General features: G+C 29.1%; 4 protein-coding genes across 6 annotated transcripts; 3 read left to right on the forward strand and 1 right to left on the reverse strand.

Annotated features, from left to right (window-relative positions):
- The first annotated feature begins 649 nt into the window (after positions 1-649).
- Positions 650-10,268, forward strand: LOC119670938. 2 transcript variants are annotated; one of them, XM_038081394.1, is made up of 6 exons: positions 650-667; positions 5,527-5,920; positions 5,987-7,027; positions 7,097-7,447; positions 8,841-9,005; positions 9,080-10,268. In XM_038081394.1, the coding sequence occupies exons 2-6, from the start codon at positions 5,693-5,695 to the stop codon at positions 9,623-9,625; spliced, it is 2,331 nt and encodes a 776-aa protein (XP_037937322.1). In that variant the 5' UTR covers positions 650-667; positions 5,527-5,692; the 3' UTR covers positions 9,626-10,268. The 2 variants fall into 2 exon arrangements, with proteins under 2 accessions (XP_037937322.1, XP_037937321.1); XM_038081393.1 differs by having other exon boundaries at positions 651-667; positions 5,987-7,447.
- Positions 10,269-15,249: 4,981 nt separating this feature from the next.
- Positions 15,250-16,803, forward strand: LOC119670939 (thymidylate synthase). The gene is made up of 3 exons (XM_038081395.1): positions 15,250-15,339; positions 15,459-15,873; positions 15,939-16,803. Exons 2-3 carry the CDS (start codon positions 15,672-15,674, stop codon positions 16,748-16,750), a joined length of 1,014 nt encoding a protein of 337 aa, XP_037937323.1. The 5' UTR covers positions 15,250-15,339; positions 15,459-15,671; the 3' UTR covers positions 16,751-16,803.
- A 565-nt stretch (positions 16,804-17,368) lies between these two features.
- LOC119672747 (mediator of RNA polymerase II transcription subunit 8) lies at positions 17,369-18,420 on the reverse strand. Its single transcript, XM_038083868.1, has 3 exons — positions 18,256-18,420; positions 17,829-18,171; positions 17,369-17,765 (listed from the first exon to the last, which is right to left on the reverse strand). Exons 1-3 carry the CDS (start codon positions 18,418-18,420, stop codon positions 17,515-17,517), a joined length of 759 nt encoding a protein of 252 aa, XP_037939796.1. The 3' UTR covers positions 17,369-17,514.
- Positions 18,421-20,058: 1,638 nt separating this feature from the next.
- LOC119672754 (mediator of RNA polymerase II transcription subunit 8-like) lies at positions 20,059-21,108 on the forward strand. Of its 2 annotated transcripts, none has more exons than XM_038083878.1 (3): positions 20,059-20,297; positions 20,372-20,705; positions 20,770-21,108. In XM_038083878.1, exons 1-3 carry the CDS (start codon positions 20,133-20,135, stop codon positions 21,048-21,050), a joined length of 780 nt encoding a protein of 259 aa, XP_037939806.1. In that variant the 5' UTR covers positions 20,059-20,132; the 3' UTR covers positions 21,051-21,108. The 2 variants fall into 2 exon arrangements, with proteins under 2 accessions (XP_037939806.1, XP_037939815.1); XM_038083887.1 differs by having other exon boundaries at positions 20,249-20,314.
- Positions 21,109-22,679: the final 1,571 nt, after the last annotated feature.

Below are 22,679 nucleotides of genomic sequence, written 5' to 3' on the forward strand. Positions count from 1 at the left end.
CATAATCTTACATTATTTTTAAATCATGGAACATAGCTTTTCAAACGTTTGACAACACTGAACGAATATTTATTTGAAAATTTTATTTATTTTTAAATGGCATTTTTAATGTTTAAACTAAACTAATCGTTTGCAAATATTTATCTACTAAAAATGAAACCAGCTATAATTCATAATATAATTTAATTTTGTTGACGCTTATCGATAAATGACCTCCGCAATAGCAAGCAGGAGATACATAAGACAGGCACAGCTATTGTTAAATTTTGCATCTCATGCACACATCAGAGTTTGTAATATAGAAACCGCTTAAAAAACGAAACACAAAAACTATAAACAAGAAGCAACAAGAGAAAATAAAAGCGTAGAACTGCTGATAAAATGGCAAAAGAAACAGAAACAAGGAGCAAAAGCAAAGCAAAAATTGATATACGAAAATTAAAACGTTTACAGCCATTTTCAAAATCAAACGTAAAGTGGGCAAATTTGTGTACGGTTCAGAAAATTCGATCCAAATTTATTTTATTATAATAAATTAAAATCAGTTTTTTAATAAAATATTTTAATAAATAAAGATTAAAAGAATAAACTATTATAGTGTCAAGTGGTTTATATTGAAATATAATTAAGTGAAGTGAAGATATTGACAATAATTGAATAATTTCAAGTAAGTGATATGGATTTGTTAAATTTTAAATAAATATTATAAAATATAAAAATCTGTTGAAAAAGACGCTATATTAGCAACTGACCCTTTTAAGGTTTTAACAAAAAGACAATTCGTATTTACGCTTTCCCTTTATAATATTTCACAATGTGAAGAGACGCCGCTTTATTTGAATTTCAAAAATTTGTGCACATTAAGTATAAAATAATTTTTTAATAATAAATCCAAATATTGGCTTTCTTAATATTTTTGTCAAGGTTTTTATTAGTTTTTGATTTTAATTTGTTCATATATATAAAAATGTGTATGTGTTTCTATCAAGTGTATACTGAGAAAAATACATTTCATTCTTAATTTAGAATTTTAATATATATGGAATATATGCATTTACTTTTAATAAAATCTGTGTGACATTTAAATGTGTTTTAATATGACATTAAAAAAAAATGTTGATAAATTAAAAACCTTTCCCTTTTCATTTGTGAACATATTTCTCTTTCATATTCATATGATTACTTAATTCTCGACACAAGACACTAAAAAAACAGTATTTCATTAACCATGGCAACCTACATAAATATTGTGCATTTTATTTTTCTCTTTATCACGTATTATTTTTTTCTTAATTTTTTGTTGTTATAAATTTATTAAATTACTAAAATTAATTCTCTGCTCAACGAACTTGAGTGCTCTGTTGTTGGCCTATGTGTAGAGTGTACCGGGTTTCTTGGCTATACTTTCACGAACTTTAATACTCATCGAAATACCCCTATATGAGTATATTGTGGATTTTAAGTAATACCTATTAAACCTGTTCGATTTAATTTTAGTTTTAAATTTTATACTTTTCTGCAAAATAAACAAATAATTCTGAATGCTTTATTTTTCTCTGTATGAACAAACAATTCTACTATCTTGTTTTTTTTTGTGTGTACAGAAACGTATATACTCCTATGTGCACACAAAAGCCCCTTAATTTATAATGTATTATACAAATATACTTAAAAATTTAATTACACTTTGCAATCGCAAAAAAAAAGCTCTTCAATTTCTTATTGCAACTAATTCAAGTACAGTTTTCGCGTATTTACTGCAGCAACCCGCGCACACATAAAATCAACCCAAAACAACAACAACAAAAACTACACGACTAAAACGACATAATAAACGGGTAAAAAGAAGTGGATTGTAAAATCCATTAAACAAAAAAGCTAACATAATTTTTATGAATAAAGTACAATGGAAACTAAAGTAAAAACAAGAATTGTTTGAGTACGCAGCCAAATAGGCATATGTAAAACGGAATTTATTTTATATACAAACACGTAAGGAGAGAGAAGTATAAGAGAAGTATAGCGTAGCTACAGCAGTGTTTCAGACAAAATTTGGAACTTCTGATATGATGAGAGTGAAAAACATAAAAGACAACAACTAACAAATTGTTAAGCTATCTATAACTATTAACTATAAAAACACAAGAAAAAATGTTGTGGTTCTGAAAATAGTTCTGCTTTTAGCAAAAATATCATTATAAATTATATACATATTTTAATAAATTAGTAACATAGTAATTGAAGATATATGAAATAATGCTTAAACTAGGTTTATTTGAATAAGATTTATTTAATTAAACTTTATGCTTGTGTGTAGTTTAGTATACAGCAGCGCGGCCATGAACACAAATTTGCACATATGATATCTGCAACAATAACAATAATAACTGCCTGCCTAAAAATATTTGACATCTATGCATATTCAGTGCTTTAAGGTTGGTTGATTACACAAATATTTAACAGGTTTTTAAATGTGTGTATTTATATTAGTGCCTGATATACACACTAAAATATTATGCGCAAAGCCGGATATGTTATTTGAAAGTAGATGGTGGGATAAGTGCATAAACGTTATGAATTTTTCAAATATTCAAAACAATTATTTTTATTTTTATTTAATTTCACTGCACTTATTCTACTAAAATTATTTGTTAACAACTGATATTAATCATCTAAAAACTAATTTAACCTCAACAATATATGATTTCTTGATAATAACCAATAATGTTATTAACACTTGAAAATTTTTTTTTCTAAAATATATTATGTTTAGTTTTACATTTTAACTTTGTAAACAAAAATTATGAAATTATGTCAACCCTCGCCATCGTGGAATACACACCAACAAGGTGCATACGCAAAATCGTGCAGACCAGTTAATTCCCAGGCACAATATGATAATAGTTGTCAAATTACCCAAATGTAATAACTAAAAGAAAACGCAATAACAAAAGTTGAAGTAAACAGAAAGAGATAGTAGTGTTAACAGCGAATACAGCGAATTTACACACAAAAATTACTGACAAAACAAGTTTTGTACTTACACAACAATAACAACAAAATTAACTTGTTTTGCGCCTTTTTTGTTTTCCCTTTCATACACAATTTTATTTAACTCTGTCTTTTCAGTGTTCTTTCTTTCTTTAGTAGATTATATTTTTCATATGTAATGTACGGTTTTTTGTGCACGTACACAAAAACACAGTGCATAATATACACATTTTTTTTCTGCAATTTCATTGATTTTCTCTTCCATTCATTTTTTTTTTTTTATTTTGTTATACTTTTCTAGTTTTTGGTGTACGAAAAATACCTTGTTTGGTTTTATGTTTTAAACAAGATTCTTCTCTGTTTACAAGCAACAGAACAGCTGCTTATCTGCATTTTGCCTTCTCTACAAGTTTATTGTATTTTGTTTCGTCGCTACAAATGCTAAGTGGTAAACAAAGAGTGTAGAAATATAAAGATGTGCAAAATATTTTTAATACATTTGCGAAAGCAAGAACTAATACATGCATACAAATAATGTATATTATATTTGGGAGATAGAGATAGCCTATGGTTAGTTAATATATTAAAGGAAAATAAAATAATTTAATTTAATTTAAAAAAGAGAAACGTGTGTTTTTAAAAAGATATTATTTTAAAATACATTGAAATATATTTTATGTTATTTCTTATGTAGCTTTCTCTATCTCCACTTTTTTGTTTACGCTTGTGCGCATATTCTTTTCTGTATTGTCGGCACACTTCTACATTATATATGCGCTCTTTTTTTGTTGTGTTTTGTTGTACTTTTGTTTTTCATTCTTGCTTTATGCATCAATTTCGAAATCTGTATTCAGTGCTAGGCTCAGTTTTTCTTTTGTATTAACAGAGTTAGGATGCGTTTTTCGTCGTGTAGATTTTAATTTGATTGTGAACATAGCAGAAATATTTTAAGTTTCATTTAAATATATATAATGATATTGAGGTGCACTTACAGAATATAATTGTTTTTCCGTGTTCGGTTTTAAATTTATTTAATTAATGCAAAAATAAACATTTTTATTTATAAAACAATAAATTTTTGCAATTTTAGGTAATGAAAGTTTTTGGTGTTGTTGTTTTTTATTCTTAAATGTGTAATTAAAATGTTTTAAATATAATTATTATAAATTTAAAAGAAACTCTTAATCGACAAAAAAAATAAAACCAGTTTCAGTTCATATAAGTTAATGCCCCGCTTGCACACTTCCTCCCCAAAATTTTACTGCAACTGCGCTAAATTTAGACATCCTAAATACAATAAATTTTATGTACATGATGACAATATATTTAAACCGAAGTGTGTACACCTTTGTAGATTACAATACAAAAAAAAAAAATAACCAGCCAAAAGTACAAATACAATTGCGTGGGTATTACATATACTCAAGAATTACAAAAAAAAATGTGTCCACACAATACGTCAATCATTAACTTTAGCATAGAATTATAGCAAATCATTTACCGGCTACAACTAATTGATTTTGTGTTCTTCTGCATAAAATTATCAATTCGCCATAAATGCAATTTTACCTAAAACAAAGTTTTAACGTTTGGCAACACTAAAGATAAAGAAAAAAAATTTGTATAAAAGCAAATAGCATAGCAAAATACTCATAACTGTGAATGTGTTAATTTTGTAATGATCGCGTTTAATAAAAAGAAACATTTGAAATATTTGTTTGTGTGTGAGTGAGAAATTCTTTACACTGCGTACTTGTACATAGCAACTACAAAATCATTAACTGTTTGAGCACGACGTGTACTGTGTACTGAAAAGAGGGTTTTGGATTTGGATTTGTGTATTCAAAAAGCAATGCTGATAATATTCCCGCTCTTTTATTTTCTTGTTTTCGCTTTTATTCTTAAAATATTTTTGTTTATAATTTGTGGTGGTAGTTTGATTTATTTTTAGTAAAACACCTTTTCGTCGTTCATTGTATCAGTCTGTTGCTTTAATTCTGTTATCCGCGAGTTGCATATATTTTTGTTGCTGGAATGTCAAGCCGTCAAAGTCTTTATGTTAAAAATAGATTATATATATATATATATATATAAAATTAATTTAAATTTGCAACAAAAAGAGCAAACATTGAGCTTTCTATTGCTTCAAAAAAAAAAAAAATAAATAAATAAAATAAAAAATACTAAATTACCATTAAAAGGGAAATTATTTCAATCAAAATTATTATCGCAAATTATATATAATCACAGAGTAAGACTTAAATTACTGAGTAGCTTTTTTTTTATTTTCATAATAATATATATAGGTCAATTTTGAATTTGATAATGAAAAAAAAATATAATAATTTTAATATTCAAAGTAAATGTCAACAAGGTTATTTTTCTCAACAATAATTTTATACTGTAGCCATTATTTATTTACTAAAAATGTCTGCACCTGTTCGCGAAAAAAAAATATATTTATTTCGCTTGCAAGTTATATTTATTATAAAAAATGTTAACTATTATTAATATTTTTTTTTTTTTCTATTATAGTGTTAAATTTTAAATTGGCTTCCAGAATGTATTATAAAGAAGCAAAGAAAATAAAATAATAAATATAACAACTAGTTTACCAACACCAACATTGCAAACAAAAAAAAAAGTAATATATAAACAAATAAAAAAAAAACATTAATTACATTTACAAAAACGAAAAATCATGTTTTCCTTCCACAAACCGCGAGTTTATCGCTCGGCTGAAGGTTGCTGCATATGTCGAGCCAAATCGAGCAGTTCCCGCTTCACCGATTCAGGGAAGTATGAAAGTGGATTGATGAAATGTTTTGATTTAAAATATCCACGCCAAGGTGAAATATGCAATGCATGTGTTCTACTAGTGAAACGTTACAAACGTTTACCAGCTGGCAGTAATCGTCATTGGGGTCATGTAAGTACATTAATCTAGCTTAACATGTTAATTAAATAATCAATTCCATTCCAATTCCAACAACAGGTTGTTGATGCACGTGCTGGTCCTGGTACAAAATCCTTAACAAAACAGAAGAAAAGCAAAGATGAAGACATGCCTAGTACAAGTAATATTTCTTCAAAGCAAGCACATAAAAATAATTCATTAATACCAGAGAGATTTGCAAAAATATTTAAAAAGAACAAAAAAAGTAAAATTATTTCGAGTCCAAAAAAAGAAATGAACAAACGCAAAACTACAACTAATCAATGGGAACATCATTCTTTACCTACTTCACCGGATTCAGTGGATAGTGATTATGAAGATAGTCGCATGGAGTCGGCAACAGCTTCTAATGTGCAATTTCAAACACAAACGCGCGCATCTTCATATAGAACACGTAGCAATACAATTAATTTAAATTTATCCACAAAAAGAACCGGCAGCAATAGAAGAAAGAGTATGCCACCAATAAAAAATCGCCGGCAAATTGATAATGTGCAATTTTTTGATGAAACTCATTGGGAGGAACGCAGATCTTGTTGTGGTTTATTTTATGAGTGTAAAGATTTGGCGAGTTCAGTTATAGTGGATGTACTACACTATAGACAATGCTTGGAACATCGCAATATGCACACAGAAAATAACATACAAACAAAAATGCAACAACAACAACAACAACAGCAACAACAAAACAAAACTAATATGTCAACAAATGTGCTACAGATAATGCCTTTATCAACAGTCACAAAAGTTCCAACTCAAAATACAAATCCAACGCCAGTGTTAAAGAAACATCATTTATTTTTCAAAAGACAATCGGAAAGTTTTCCACATGCCGATATTAATTTTATCAATTTAAATGAGAATACAAAAATGAACTTAAAGACTGAAGCAACGGCAGCATTAGCAACAAGTCCAATGGAAATTTGTGTAACAACACAAGCGGCAACGAAAACTACAACAGCAAATATACCTGTGAATTCTGCAATTGCCATTAACTCAATAAACTCAATAAACTCAATAAATGTGACAAATACAGCAATATCTACATCGAATCAAATGCCAAAACATTCTATTGCCAAGGTAACGACCATACATACCATGCCGACAAACCTGAATAATCATAGTAATAACGTCAATATTGTTAATCAGACTACAACACAAGCTCAAGTTAAGACACAAAATTACTTACATAAAACCAAATGCGATACTGGAAAAATTGTTAAACATTCCGTAGATAAGATTAATACGGGAGTGCATATTAAACCATCAGATTTACAAGATATGAGACATATTATAAAGACAGTAGATAAATCATATGTGCTCGCAAAAGGCAATCACAATTCACAATATGCGCAACCTTTAACAACATCCACAGCTACTGGAGTAGCGACAAATGCAACAAATTCCCCATCTACGTCACCTGCAACTAAATTCAGTGATAACTCATCAGATTCTGGTTTTGATGAAAATATACAAGATCGTAAATCAGCAAGTCCTTTGGTAAGTTTATATCCTTTAAATAATTAAAAGAAAAACTTCATTGAACTAGTTTGTTAACTGAATTGCATAATTATAATATATAGTTAAATAATATAGCAACATAATAAGTACGTACAAGGTATTCTCCAAAGTATACAGAATTTTTAAAATAGTCATTTGTAGTAAGATTTTTAGCAATTACATGAGTCAAAACGTCATAAGTACAGAGTGTACATATTTCAATACGAACATAACTTCTTAATAATGTTGATTTATAGTGAGTCTATCTATTGGTAGTTACCTGTTGGTATAGCCACATAGCTGGGCATCTCAATAGCATTATGTACAGTAGAACCATCGTATCATCAATATATGGATACCTATTGCAATGCTACTGAAATTAGTAAGATCAAATATAAAAATGGATAAACAGATATCCACACAGATGCAGTATTATCTTCGAGATCATGTTTACACTGCAACAAAGTTCCTAATAATATCTCCTGTGAGAACGATGTCTTCCACGTGCAGTAAGAACTGTCTTAGTTCAATTGAGATCAAAATATAGCCGTGTCTTAAACAATTATTTGGTCACGCATTAATGTGTCAACATTCAATGTGTGTCCGAATTGTAGCTCTACCCCTATGATGTTTTCATGACCCAATAGCTTCAGTCCAATTGATCGTTGGTTTAATCGTCGCCTTGAGAAAGGTTGATTTCAATTAAAATCCCATGATTTTTTAACGAATAGTTTTCCATTATTAAGATTTCTTTAGTTTATCATTCTAATGCGTGAGTTTCTGAAGTTTAATGAAGATTGAGAAATTAGAAGAAAATTAATAAATTACAAACCACAAAAAGTATAAAATTTTCGGTTAAAAAGTTTTCCAAATTTTGTGCCTCACTTTGTCCAATCGTTAAAGAGCTAGCGATAGAGAACTTTGAATACTTTTTGTAAAGGAGAATGCTCTGTATGTTTATGCTTTTCTTTTTAACATAAAAAAAATAATTTCTTTATTTTCTTGGTTTCAATGGTCGAGTTTAAAAAAATAAACGATTCAATTCTCACTTACTCTCTAAGTTGGTATATGTGAGAGAAAGTTCTTTCATGCAATCAAGCTTTTTAAAAGTTATGAGCAAATTTTATACTCACTTTGGACAACTATTCACTCGCCTCGGGTTTTTTTTTGTACTCTGCACTTTACGCAAAAAGAAAACTACTTTAGTGTATGAGTACCTAGATATATTGACTGGAGATTCCAAACTGGATTTTGTTGTTAATTTTATACTTACTTTGGATATTTATATAATTAATATATATAGGATTTTATTCTACACATTCAATGGAAAAAATATTATAAGAGTCACTTTTTATTTAAATTATTTAATTAATATTTTTTATTTGTTTTTTAGCAAGAGGAAATTGAGAAAAAATTAATTGCACGTTCAACCGGTTGTGTGCAAACAATGTTTTTGGCCAGTGGAGTTCATTTAAAGGGACAACCACAAAATTTAGTTTTAGCTGCTAATGAAACAGCAGCCAAAATTTTACAAACCCGAAAACAGTATCAAATGAATGTAAGTTAATATATTTTTTAATTTTATTTTAGAAAAAAAAAGAATATATTATTAAAAATTTAATTCTTTTTTAGCGTAATAATGTAGCAATTGGTTCGCAAACGGTGTCCACTGTAAAGATGCCACAGGCGACAACTACAACAAATCCAACACATACTAAACTACGTACAATATATCACAACAATAGTGCAATACAACATGAAAATGGTGTTACAACAATTGTACCAGCTTCATCACTAGCTGCAACATCTCAAACGGCTGCCATGAACGCATTAGCACCCAGCACAGTTACCATAACACCAGCACCACATCCACATCACCAACAACACATTGGTGCTAATATCGCAGTAACTAATATTTATAATAAGAAATTGAAAGCAACTAATGCACAAACTAATAGCAATACAAATCTGAGTAGTGGCAGTAATAATATAAGTTTGAGTAGTGGAAGTGTGAATGCAATCACTGGTAATGTATCAAGTCTGAATCAAAAAATAATTTTAGTTAAATCTGCAACAAAATACAATAATAATCTTAGCAATATTAGTGCCGTTGCAGGTGCAACATCAGCAACAATTACAACATTACCGTTGAACAATCATAGTATTTGTAAAAACTGACTATAAAATTCATAAATTCATAATTTTATATATATATTGTTATACAATTTGTTGTTTGTATAGCAAAAGTATAAATAATACATGCCCTTCGCACACTTTTGTTAAAAAATATATGAAGTTTGGAATGATGTTTGTAACAGGGGATTGAGGGATTGTAGGTCATTTACATTATTTAACAGTTTTGCAATACCAATTGATTTCTTAGTTTTTGAATTTATTCTATAAATCTTTGTAGACCAAAATGTACCAAAAACAAACAAAAAATCGAATATTTTATTCTAGTATTGAATTACCGGTTAAAAATGAGTATACCTTAAAACTCCAGTAGAAGTGATGTGCATATGTAGCTTCGAAGCGTAGATTTAGGCGCTCCCAAAACCAAAAATGATAACATAATAGTTTATGGTTTCACAAAATCTCGGGTTCTCAATTAAATTGAAAATACAACTATCATTTTATAGAAAACATTTCTTTACCCCGAAATATAGTCTAACCCATATGCATGTAGTGTTTTGTTTAAATAAGTTGCACATTGCTTAATTAAATTACTCCTTTGAGTTATTATTTAAACAGGGCTTTGAACCAGAACTAAATCACAAACTAAAAAAAATCTATACTTTTGCCTAAGCGAAAAAATCGCTTAAAAATAAAAAAATATATATTTATATTTATATCGGTTCGGTTGTAAAAACTTTAATAAAAGTTAAAAGAAACTTATTTATAAAATTAAACATTTTTTATTTTATATACTTTCTATGCTTTTTAAAAATAATGAATAAAATTATTTTAATCATGACAAAAAATTGATTTATAGTACAAATATATAAAAAATATGCACTCGAAACTTAACCGTTATTAGAACGGAAACCCTATAAATTTATCGATTTCAGTTAAGTTGTTAAGGCTTAAATGAAAATTAAAGTTTTTTAACTTTTAATTATAAAAGTAAAAGTTTTCTATTGAATATAAATAAATTAACTATACTTTTTAAAGAGAGAGAATAAAATTATTTTAATCATGACAAATTACCAAATTTTGCAAAACAAATACAAAAAAAAATTATCATTCGAAATTAAACCGATATTTTTAATAAAGCCTATAGTATAGTTAACTATGATTTTTGAAATGAAAGAATAAAATTATTTTAATCATGAGAAATGACCTAACTTGAAATACAAAAATATGCGCTCAAAACTGAACCAAAAATCACAAAACATCCGATATTTTTGTCGAAACGAAAACCGACCCGATATATATATTTTTTTTCAACCGGAACAAAAAATGTTTAACTCAAAGCCTTAGATTTAAATAAATTACCCTTATTATGATTCATCATTTGTTAGTAAAACTTCAATTATATCGTTAATTATATATAAATAATTGTTATATAAAATTATTAAGTGTGTAAAAGGGAGAGTGTTGCTATAAAGCTTCGGCAAAGCCAGAGCTCTCATAATTTCTTGTTTAATTTTAACTTAATTTCGTTTCATATAAAATCTTTACTTGATCAAGTACATTATTGCATTTTCATACAAATATTTTTAAAAGCACTTTGTAAAAAAAAAAGATATATATACAATATATAATATATAAGTTGAACAATCCATGATATATAGAGACAAGAACTAAAATTTAAAATTTTTAAAAATCACTTGAGTTCTCAAAATTATTATAAAGTTAAATTTTAGTAGTGTAATTTAAATATGTATTTAATTATAAAACAAATTAATAATTCAGAAGGGGCGAGTAATTAAAGAACACTAAATTTGTTGATATTATCACCAGACGGAGTAGTTAGAAGGTTGAATTTCTTGTATAATATTTGCAAATATTGTTAAAATTGAATTGGGAAATTGGAAAAGAAAATTTAGGATTCTAGTTATCTTCTTTAAAATATACAAAAAAATAAAAAGATTTGTCAAATAATTTCGACCCAAGATTATAGAGAAAATGTCTATATAATCTTGGGTCCAATGATAGATTTTTTTTTTTACGAAATTTCTAATATTATCAATTTTTTTAACTTCATTTAAGAAATTATATAGACTATTATTATATAACTTCAAGTTGCTCAATTATTGTTTACATGTTTACATAATAATCCAGTAAAAAAAGCACTTCCTATAAATTCACTATCAACATAAGAGTTTTAAATTACCATTATGCATTGTTCTGTTCTGCTATGTAACACGGTTTCACTAAATTTAGTTAGTCTATAACTGATATTTATAAAGCATATAAGTATAATATATGTAAAACCCCAACATCATTATTTATAAAGACATTATTTAAAATGCTCCACTTCATATGAATTCAATTCATATCATTTACGAAGTAAAGTGAATTTCACTTCACTTACTCATGCAGTCATCCTAAAAGTTACTTGAAAACAACGCGAAGGCGAAAAATGGAAAAGTGCTAACCAACTGCACTAAAAATGCGAAACTAAAATAAAAAAAAGCATCTGCAGAAGAGCTCTGTATAAACATTGGAAGAGTGCTAAGCCAACTGCACTAAAAACACCACAAATATAAAAATACATTTTTATTTAAACAATTTCATCATTGAAAATTAACTTAGCAGTAACAATCGCCGTTTATTTTATTTTAATAATAAAATGAAAATTTTTCTTATTAAATTATTCTATACGTGCGCTTATCCAATATGTTCCATTTCATGCCATTTAAACTATCTATTGGTTGACTTCAAACATTTCTTCTATCTTCATTAACATGGGCTAGCTTGATTTCAAAAACTGTACCTTAAATGGATTTCCCTTGTAATCTCTAAGTTGTTCGTCCAAAACTCAAACTATTGTTAACAACTTCTCTCTTATATTGTTGACTCGATTTTAAAAAAGTCGCTAGCAACATGAAATCCAATATCGTTGGATTAAATAACGTCATTATAACGCTGGACCTGGACCATTTCCCACTATGTAAAATTCCTTCTTAAAATATGACTAACATCTGTAATTTCTTCGTATAGCTTAAGATTTGTTTTCTGTTCCCCAAGTTATAAACTGTTTCTGGCTGGTTTTTTCAGTGGAACATTTAGAAAGTCTGCGTTGAATAAAAAATAAAAAGCATATAATATTTTTATATTTTAACTTTAAGATATTTTGTATATAAATTATGTTGAACATTAAAAATTTACACAGATTTTTTATTTAAAAAAAAAAAAAAGAAAACACCAAATTGTTTTTAACATTGTATTTTATTTATGTGTATACAAATATAAGAAAGGAATGCATTTTATCTATACATATTTTTACTATTTTAGAATACTTATATATATAAATACATATATATAACAGTTGTGTGTTAAATTTTAAGCATATTTTACCAGTAGTGACGTAGCCTTAGTATGAAAAATGAAACTGCATTATTAATTAAGTTAATTAAAATTAATTATTTGCCTAAGCAAAACTCAACAAGCAATTTAAATTTGAAATTAAAATAAAATTATAAATATAATTGATTTGTTTTTATTATAATTTAAATGGTGAGGCAGAGACACATACCTATCCTACTATATTACAGCTTTATATACCTAAGCATTGAGTTCTTACAGTCACGCCAGTTGAAATAATATAACGTTTACAATGAACAAGGCAATGGATTAGATTCAACGATGCTAAGGTTAATTGGTAATACCAATCTCAAATGTATTTTCTATATGGCGGTCGATGTTAGTATATATAAATTAAAGGAATTTGTAGTATAAAGTACATTAATGAATACAAGACGAGTGTATCGGTTTATAAGGTGTGTGGTGTAAGGATGGGGATTGTGTAGAATATACAGAAGAATGCTCGTTTTACTGAGTGATAAATAAAATAAGTCAATGTTGTGAATATACAATTTAAGTAACCTTTGATAATTTCTTATTATTTTATTTAGAAAATAAGCATTTGATGAGATATGATTTTGGTTACACTAAACTCAAGTTACGATTTATATTACTTATCAGAAACCAGCGATCGCGAAGACTCGGGTCGGGATGTTACAATAAATCTCTAGAGTGAAGAGATAAGTTCATGAAGAACTTATGTCATTTATTTTCATTGCAAGAATAATCTAGCGAAACTACTGGATGTTAATTGGCTAATGCTAAGGCTAAATTATTTTGTGTTATTAATATAAACACACAGATGTACCTAACATCAGTGAAATTGAGGCAGCAATAACTCAGCTTAAAGCAGGTAAGTCCGCTGGTCCGGACAATATTGCCCCCGAACTGCTCAAAGCAGACAAAATTTCAGCTGCTCAAATTATTCAACCAATTGTCAACAACTTCTGGTCCCAAGAGTCATTACCGCCTAATCTTAAAGACGGCATCATTATTAATATACCAAAGAAAGGTAACCTGATGGAATGCTCCAACTGGAGAGGCATAACTTTACTAAATGTAGCTTATAAAGTTATTGCTCAAATCTTACATAAACGTTTAACTTCGGCCGTTGAGCCTACACTACGAGCCGAGCAAGCAGGACTTTTCCCAGATGCAAATATCGTTAAACAACATCGCAAAGCGTGCACTGGCAGCTGGTCTGTCAATAAATATCAACAAAACCAAGTCTATGCGTCTCAATTCAAACTGCTTAACGAAGTTTCAACTAGATGGCTCCTACATCGAAGATGTACAAAGTTTCTGCTATCTGGGAAGCTACATTTCGAACAACGGCGGCAGTCGGCAAGATATACAGTACAGGCTATCGAAAGCGAAGCAAGCGTTTGGAACCCTTAACAAAATCTGGCGTTCATCCAACATCACACAACGCACTAAGATACACCTGTACAATGCAAACGTAAAATCAACTTTACTATATGGTAGTGAGAGTTGGAACCTAACGGCAAGAGACGCACAACAGCTACAAGCCTTTGTCAATCGTTGTCTACGACGCATCCTTCATGTATTCTGGCCAGCAATCATAACCAATAATGAGCTCTGGTTTAGAACGAATCAGCCTCTTATAACTGATGAAATAATGATGCGCAAATACAAATGGCTTGGCCACACGTTAAGAAAACCCGCTGATGATATCGCAAGAAATGTCTTAGATTTCAACCCTCAAGGCAGTAGAAGACCAGGGCGTCCGCGCAACACTTGGAAACGACAAACTGAAGCCGAATTAAGAAATGCTGGAAAGAGCTGGAGTGAAACAAAACGTCTTGCATTAGATAGAGTTCAATGGAAACTTTTTGTTACGGCCCTCTGTTCCACCTAGGAATAAAAGGATTAAATAATAATAATAATATAAATAAATAAATGTTGAAACAAGTTCATTTCTCAATATTTTACATATAGCCTACAGTCGTTTTTTGAAAATAAAATGTGACTATGGCCGTGTGCGAGTTCGAATAAATTGATGGTGAATTGAGGAAAATTGAGAAAAAATAGAAATTATGTCGGTATGGCAGCGAATGTGGTATTTACTAAAATTTCAAGTAGGGTAAATTAGATAAAAATAGGTATTACCATTGTGAAAATTTTATAAAGTGTTTAATAAATAAATTTAAAAACTTTTAACCAAAAATAATAAATAAATGCAGTAAATAAATAAATAAATATTTACATAAGTGCAGTGCAAAAAATTCCTAGGAAATTTCAATTTACTCGAACTCGCACAATGCCTGAACGTTTTTTCCCATTTTAAATGCAAATAATTTTTGAACGCAACTTTGTGAAAGCTTGATTTTAAACAAGAATAGGTATGAGATTATAAAAAATTGTACATTTTTTTTATTACATTCAAGCTCTACAAACATTAGAACACAAATATTTTCATTTCACTTGTTTATTAATAAAGAAATCTATTCTGTTTAATCAGGACATGATTTTCTATACCGAATTGAAATCCAATATAATTATACATCACTAATGGCAAGTAACCGAATACAAAGCAGTTAAGATTGCTGAATTTAGCGCGCAAATTGTTGCATTCGCGCTAGTTTATATTGGAGTGAAGCGTCATTGCTTGGTGAAGTTGCATACGTTTCAAAAGTGAGTAACAAATTCAATTTTTGAAGAATTAACTTAAAAAATGGCAAGTGAAGGCATAAACATGCAGAACCCGTTATATAAACACAATTTGGTAAATGGTAATCAATTAAAAGATGCCCATATGCAGTCAAATGTTTCGAAAGTCAACGGTGTAAATGGACGAGAACATAAAGAAAACATAGAAGAGGGCAATCCAGATGAACAACAATATCTAAATTTAATAAATGAAATCATAAATAAAGGTTTGTTATGTTTATTTTCTATGAATATTATTTCAAACACGTGACAATGAAATTGAACTCAACAGGTGTTGAACGTTCGGACCGTACTGGTACAGGTACCTTTTCTATTTTTGGCACACAAATGCGTTTCAACATGAGAAAAGGGTTTCCGCTATTGACAACTAAACGTGTTTTTTGGCGTGCTGTTGTAGAGGAGTTGCTGTGGTTTATAAAAGGATCAACAGATGCGCAGCTATTGCAAGATAAGAATATACATATTTGGGATGGGAATAGTTCCCGTGCATTTTTAGATAAACTTGGTTTACACGAACGTGAAGAAGGCGATTTAGGACCAGTTTATGGCTTTCAATGGCGTCATTTCGGTGCAGAATATAAGGATCGTCATCATGATTACAGCAATGAAGGTATTGATCAACTTAAAAACGTTATTGATACTATACGTACAAATCCAAATGATAGAAGGATTATAATGTCTGCATGGAATCCATGTGATATACCTAAAATGGCACTACCACCATGCCATTGTTTAGCTCAGTTTTTCGTAGCTAACGATGAGTTATCTTGTCAACTATATCAGCGCAGTGCTGATATGGGTCTTGGTGTTCCATTTAATATTGCCTCTTATGCTTTACTTACGCATATGATTGCGCATGTTACGGGATTAAAGCCTGGTTGTTTTGTACACACTATGGGTGATACGCATGTATATAAGAATCATGTCGAACCTTTAAAGGAGCAACTTAAACGTATTCCAAGAGCTTTTCCAAAATTGCTTATAAAACGTGAAGTAAAAAGTATTGAAGATTTTACCTTTGATGATTTTGAAATAATTGGCTATAATCCATATCCTAAAATCCAAATGGAGATGGCTGTTTAATTGCATTTTTATAATGTTTTATTATTTTTATTTAGTTTTTAGTGTCTATGTTCGAATATACAGTATTTATATTTACTATAAAATAAAATTTTGGTCGTCTTATAAACAAAAATGGTATTTTTTACAAATTATTAAAAAATTGTAAACAGATCTTAGTATAAAGTAGTTGTTTCTAATAATGGCGAGATCAAAATTCTTCCGAGTGTAGCTTAGTTGTTTGCCAATTAAAGCAGTGTTTCTCAAAATAAAGCTTATTGTGGACTAGAAATGTATTTTACGAGAACCAGTAAAATATTTAATGTATTTTTCAAGGACCTGTATCCAATATCTTCCCAAAAAATATCATTAAAGTCGAAAATACAGTATTTTGCCGTATTTGTAGAATCGGATAAGTGAGGCTAACTTTCATACACATCATATATATATGTTGCCGTTATTATTGCTAAATAGAAATAATAGTTGTTGAATTCTTAATATTTTTTTCAGCTGGTGAGAAAATTAAACCACAATGTAAATTGTGAAATTTAAATCATTATATGCTAATTATAGAAACATATGCATTATAAGTATAAAATGACTAAAAATACTTTAATTTCGTTTGTAATGACTCATAGTAATTTATTTTGTGTAATCATTTTGTAACTAAATACTAAATTAAATTAATTAACAGAATTAGGTGACAATTACTACGAATTGATGTTTGTTTTTCTGTTACATTTTTCTTAAATCTATATTATATCTATACCTCTATTCTAATGATTATTTTATCGGGAGTAATTATGTATCGGCATCGCAGCTTTAATATTTGTTTTAATTCCAGCTGGTGCTTTATTCATTTGATTTACAGCACCAGGATTAACACCGCTCATGGGAGTAGGTGGTCTTAAAGCTGGTGGAACCATCATATTACCTGGACCACCACCAGGCATTGGCATAGTGATTTTTAAATTTTTACCCATACCAACAGCTGCGACAAGTGCATGAGTATCTGCCATACTACTTGTTTGTTGTATGCCTATAAAAACAAATATTTTAAGAATAATTTTTCAGACTTATACTTAATATAGTATGTTTTTACCTGCACGTGATGATGAATCAAGATCCCATTCTTCTCGTGCTTTGCTAATTATATCTGCTATATGTGAAACTACTTTATTATATTGTGTGACTTGTTTCATTGCAGCCTCAGCTGTAATATTTGCAGCTTTTTGTTCATTTTGTAAAATCTTCTGTTCGGCAATAGGATCTGGTTTAGTACGTAAATAATCTGGTACAATATCATGTGAGAAAACCGGTACACGGCCCTCGGTCATATTAACCAATGCTTCATCACGTTCAGGTGATAACATTAAAGGTAAAACAGTACGATGTCGAAGCGGCGGACAATTATCTTTAGAAATCGCTTTCGCTAAACCAGTTAACTGTTATGAAGTGGATAAATAATTAAATTTTAAAATATATAATTAGTTGTTTGTGAAATGTATACACTGTTTTATTAAACTTACATGACTAGATATTAAACCATAGTTGTCTAAAAACGTTGACCAATTAATAGTTTCATATTCTGTATCAAGCATTTGTATCATAAAAGTTATAGACAACTTCAGTTCATTTAATCGATTAAGGACTGCATCAAGTGACGCTTCCATTTGTTTTTCTTCTCGATTCATTTTTATTAAGTAAATATTAAGTTAACTATTTAATTACTCTGCGTAATTTTTGTATTCAGTCTTTGACACCAAATTTCAATTCACAATAAATAATATCGAAATTTACAATAGTTTGTGAGGTTACAATAAAATAATTATGTATTGTATATCTCATAAAAATTTAATAATATTCAGTTTGCGACTGCTAAATCGTATGAATATCGCATGATTTTATTTTGCAATCTCTTACATGAATATTTTTGTATTAGGTTTGTTAGAAACTGAAATACTCATTATGCTGCATATATCTCAAAATATAAAAAATACGTAATGAAAGTAAATATTAATAAAAAATTAAAATAATGCGATCTTTATATATGGCACTACTTATGACAGAGCATGTATATAAATAACTATTTGGTCATTATTAGTTAAAATTATAGGTTGTATATTCGATGTAAAAAATATGTACTTTTACTCACATAAAATTATAAATTCAAAGTAAACTCACAATCAGTATTATGAATAAATTATATTTCAATTACATAAGTACACCCAGTAGTTGATGTGCACTGTCTTACATAATCTCATGTATCCCACAATTGTTTAAGTAGTGCAGTAGTGGCATTTAACTTTTTTTGCTATAGTGTAGGTCTGTTCCACGAGCTACTCGTAGTAAAAGTCAAGTAAAACACAAGTAAAGTACAAACTAAGAGCGTAACACAAATAAATTGCCAAATTACGCACTTTAAACAGATTTTCATGGAACAGCTTTGTATAAAGTCTGGTGATAACACTAATGTCGCGCAAATAAACAACACAACAATTTAAATTTAAACCAAAACAGCTGATTCACACATAAACATAAATTTTACTTGAAATAAAATGTACGAGTAAAGTCTGTGTAGCATTTCCAAATTTCGACAGGGATGTTACGCTTTCTCAGATGCTTTGATTTACTCGAAAATTAACTGGTGAAACGCACTTGTGTATTTACAGTGTTACTGAAAGTTACTAGGAGTAGCTCGTGGAACAGACCTATTATGTACCAGGACATTAGTCCTATTAAGGTTTTCACATTTAAAATTGAACTCGGTTTGAATTGTGCAATTGTGTGACTTTCCTTAACATAATTAGTTGTAATTATTTGTAAACAATTTGCAAAAAGACAGTAGCGTACTTTATAAGTGGTGTATATGAAAAAATGATACCGCTAACTTCTTTGGAATCGCTTCATAGATAATTAGTTTCAAGTACAGGGTTGCCAAAAGTATTTATTTGTCTATTGTTAATGATTTTTGAGAATACATGCACAATTTTTATTTCAATGTCGAAAAATCTTTATCAATTATTTTTATTTTGTTGTTAATTACATAAATACTTATATCTGAGGTTTTTATGTATTTAACACTTATATTTTTGGTTTAAATGTTCTGTTTCAATAAAACGTTGAAACAAATACAACATACAAAACTTGCGAAAATATATATATAGATTTGTCAAGCATCAAAATAAAGAATTTAATAACATTTGTAGTACTATCAAAAAGCTCCTAAACTAGTGCTTACTCTATGTTTTTTATATAACGTGCTAACAAAATATTGCAGCTATTAATGTCAATCGTATTAAATTTCTAGAACATGTTATTGTGAATTTGTATTTGAATTTGTGGAATAGAAATCAAAGGAAGGTTACTTTTTAAAACTTTAATTAAGTTTGCAAACTTTTTGAAAATGAACTCGCATTATTACGGATTCGAGAAATCGGTTAGAGGGTTGCTTAGTCGTATCAGAAAACTAGAAATAAATGTTAAAGCTCTGATATATAAGTTGGAAACAGAAAACAAAACTTTAAAATGGACGACATATCTGGATAATTTTAGTAGAATAATACAAGCTGTAAATATTATGTTACAGTAAATTCTTTGAAATCGCATAATGATTATTTTCGTAATTCTTTTCCTTTAAATTAGTTACATAATGTACATTCAGCTTTGAAATTTAGTAGTTGGATCTCACTTGAAGAATTTGTAATATATCCCTTAATGATTTCGGATCAATTTGATGAAGCGTTATTTACTTTGACAGACGGGCGCATGCCAGCTTTCACGAAAGACGTAATGCAAAATGCTTTGTCCACCGAACCAGATTCTTTTGTTAAAGAAAAGTTTAGTCAAAATAAACAAAAAGTTTCGAGTGATTCAGTTTTAAATCGCAAAGAATTTAATAACAAAATAACAGAAGTATTGGACGCAATAGCTGTATACCACGAAAAATCAAAACGTTATAAACGCAAATCAAAAAAGAGTAAATAATGATTTATACACATTTTTAATAGAATTTAAAAATTTAAAAATATTGCTTTTTACAGAGAGAATACAGAAACAACAACGTATTGGAGATGATACCTTGGAACTGGTTACTTTTGTAACAATGGGTAAAAGTTTGAATTCCGAAACCCCGTTACCCGTTGCCAGTTTAGATAATGCAGCTAATGCAGCTATTGCAACTAATGCAGCTATTGCAGCTAATGCAGCTATTGCAGATACTGCAGCCGTTCCCGATACTATTACGGTTGATACTATTACTGAACCTGTCGTAAAACCTCGGATTAAAATCCGTGAATTAAGTAAAAATCAAAAATTTAAGTAAATATTATAAATCTTTGTTAAATAGAATACATCGAAGTTATGCAAACAAAATAATTCCAATAAACATTCTTTAATAAAAATTATATTTTTATTTCGTTGCACTTAAAGAGTTCCCACTAAAAATTTTTCTTGAACGAAAAGTATTTTTAACATCAACTGCTTCCAAGCAATTGGATTCTAATATGGTCCCAATCTTGCCGAAGTAGAATTTACATTCATAAGGCAAAATTTCAACACTTTTAGGAGAGAATTAAAATTATAAAAACATTAATCTAGATTTTGTTTTTTAAGAATGTTAACTTTTATTTCGTGCGTTATTTTTTAGTATAATTCTATACGTATTTCGGCAAATTCGCTTTTGCCTTCATCAGGAGGATTCCTAATCAGGATTCCTAAAAAAAAAAAAAAAAATTTCGACGTAACAACTCAAAAATTAATAACAAAATTATTAATCTAGAACCATAAATATATACAGTCAAACTTCCATAAGTCGAACTTCTATAAATCGAACAAAAAGAGTTCAACAGGGTTTAGATAGCAAATAACACACATAAAAAAAAATTCTTTAACTCGAAGTCTCCATAAGTCGAACTTTTTCTTTGCAAAATGGTATTTCGAGTTATGGAAGTTTGACTGTATATATATTTATATGTTAATGCATATATCTGTAATAATAATATGAGAGAGCTGAACTTTTAAACCAATGGCTCTAAGTAATAATTCGATGGGATTTTCATAAGGGACTAATAACTGGAATTGTCTGTACGTCTTCCTAACCACTGTAGTGCTTATCAGGCAGAGGTACTAACAATCATGAAAGAGCTGTCTACTTAAGCAGACATGTCGTAACCAAAATAAATATAAATATATACTTGGGAAGCTAGGCAGCTAACAAAAATATGATCTCGGTGGTGCTAAGGTTATTTAGCTTACCTGGCCCCTTTAAATGATATAAACACCGTATTTAGAGTGCGCCTTATATGGGTTTCGGGTTATGATGACATTGAAATAAATAGCAGGGTCTTTGTACTTACCAGATGGAGTAGTACTAAACTTCCCTGGACGCAGACAGAAGTGTTATCGAAATACCTCCTAATTTGTTAGTGTTCTTTCGAAAAACTAATTCATTATAATTAAATAAAGGCACTTGCCTCCCAGGTAGATAAATGTGGTCAGAACTTGTTAGAAAAAATTCACGGGATTTTGTGAGTCTACCAAAAGAGCTAGGGCAAGTCTCACGTCGTGACTTGCATAGTTAATAAGTGTATAATTGGTAGAGAAGCTTTTAGGATGGGAATATTGCAAACGTTAAAAATTTGATTAACGAGAGAAACAGTTGAAGACTTGTCCTCTGTTGTCTAGCTCTAATCAGAGCTAGAACGAATTTTTGAGCAATTATATCTTTATAGAAGTTGAGACTTAAAACATTCTATGAAATTATTTCCTGATTATTTTTAGTGAACTCTGCGCTTTGTGATCACCTTAATTGATTCCATAATTAACGGATAGTTAACATTCCTTGTTATGTTAAAATATCACAAAGGATCGTAAGATTTAAGTAGATTGGTCAATTATGGTAGAATGATTACCACCTTAACCAAACCCAACCTATTTTCGGTTTTTTTCTAAA

The sequence above is a fragment of the Teleopsis dalmanni genome, chromosome 1 (assembly GCF_002237135.1).
Source record: "Teleopsis dalmanni isolate 2A chromosome 1, ASM223713v2, whole genome shotgun sequence".
Classification (NCBI taxonomy): Eukaryota; Metazoa; Arthropoda; class Insecta; order Diptera; family Diopsidae; genus Teleopsis; species Teleopsis dalmanni.

What these genes read in the sequence shown, in the direction of transcription:
- LOC119672747 (XM_038083868.1), bottom strand. Translation starts at nt 18,420, where the DNA reads ATGAATCGAGAAGAAAAACAAATGGAAGCGTCACTTGATGCAGTCCTT. An exon ending in ATGGTTTAATATCTAGTCAT is followed by an intron (nt 18,172 to 18,255) that starts GTAAGTTTAATA and finishes ACTTCATAACAG; the next exon opens with TTAACTGGTTTAGCGAAAGC. An exon ending in TGATTCATCATCACGTGCAG is followed by an intron (nt 17,766 to 17,828) that starts GTAAAAACATAC and finishes TTGTTTTTATAG; the next exon opens with GCATACAACAAACAAGTAGT.
- LOC119670939 (XM_038081395.1), top strand. Translation starts at nt 15,672, where the DNA reads ATGGCAAGTGAAGGCATAAACATGCAGAACCCGTTATATAAACACAAT. An exon ending in AAATGAAATCATAAATAAAG is followed by an intron (nt 15,874 to 15,938) that starts GTTTGTTATGTT and finishes TGAACTCAACAG; the next exon opens with GTGTTGAACGTTCGGACCGT.
- LOC119672754 (XM_038083878.1), top strand. Translation starts at nt 20,133, where the DNA reads ATGAACTCGCATTATTACGGATTCGAGAAATCGGTTAGAGGGTTGCTT. An exon ending in TTAGTAGAATAATACAAGCT is followed by an intron (nt 20,298 to 20,371) that starts GTAAATATTATG and finishes CCTTTAAATTAG; the next exon opens with TTACATAATGTACATTCAGC. An exon ending in TAAACGCAAATCAAAAAAGA is followed by an intron (nt 20,706 to 20,769) that starts GTAAATAATGAT and finishes TGCTTTTTACAG; the next exon opens with AGAGAATACAGAAACAACAA.
- LOC119670938 (XM_038081393.1), top strand. Translation starts at nt 5,693, where the DNA reads ATGTTTTCCTTCCACAAACCGCGAGTTTATCGCTCGGCTGAAGGTTGC. An exon ending in GTAATCGTCATTGGGGTCAT is followed by an intron (nt 5,921 to 5,986) that starts GTAAGTACATTA and finishes TTCCAACAACAG; the next exon opens with GTTGTTGATGCACGTGCTGG. An exon ending in GAAAACAGTATCAAATGAAT is followed by an intron (nt 9,006 to 9,079) that starts GTAAGTTAATAT and finishes ATTCTTTTTTAG; the next exon opens with CGTAATAATGTAGCAATTGG.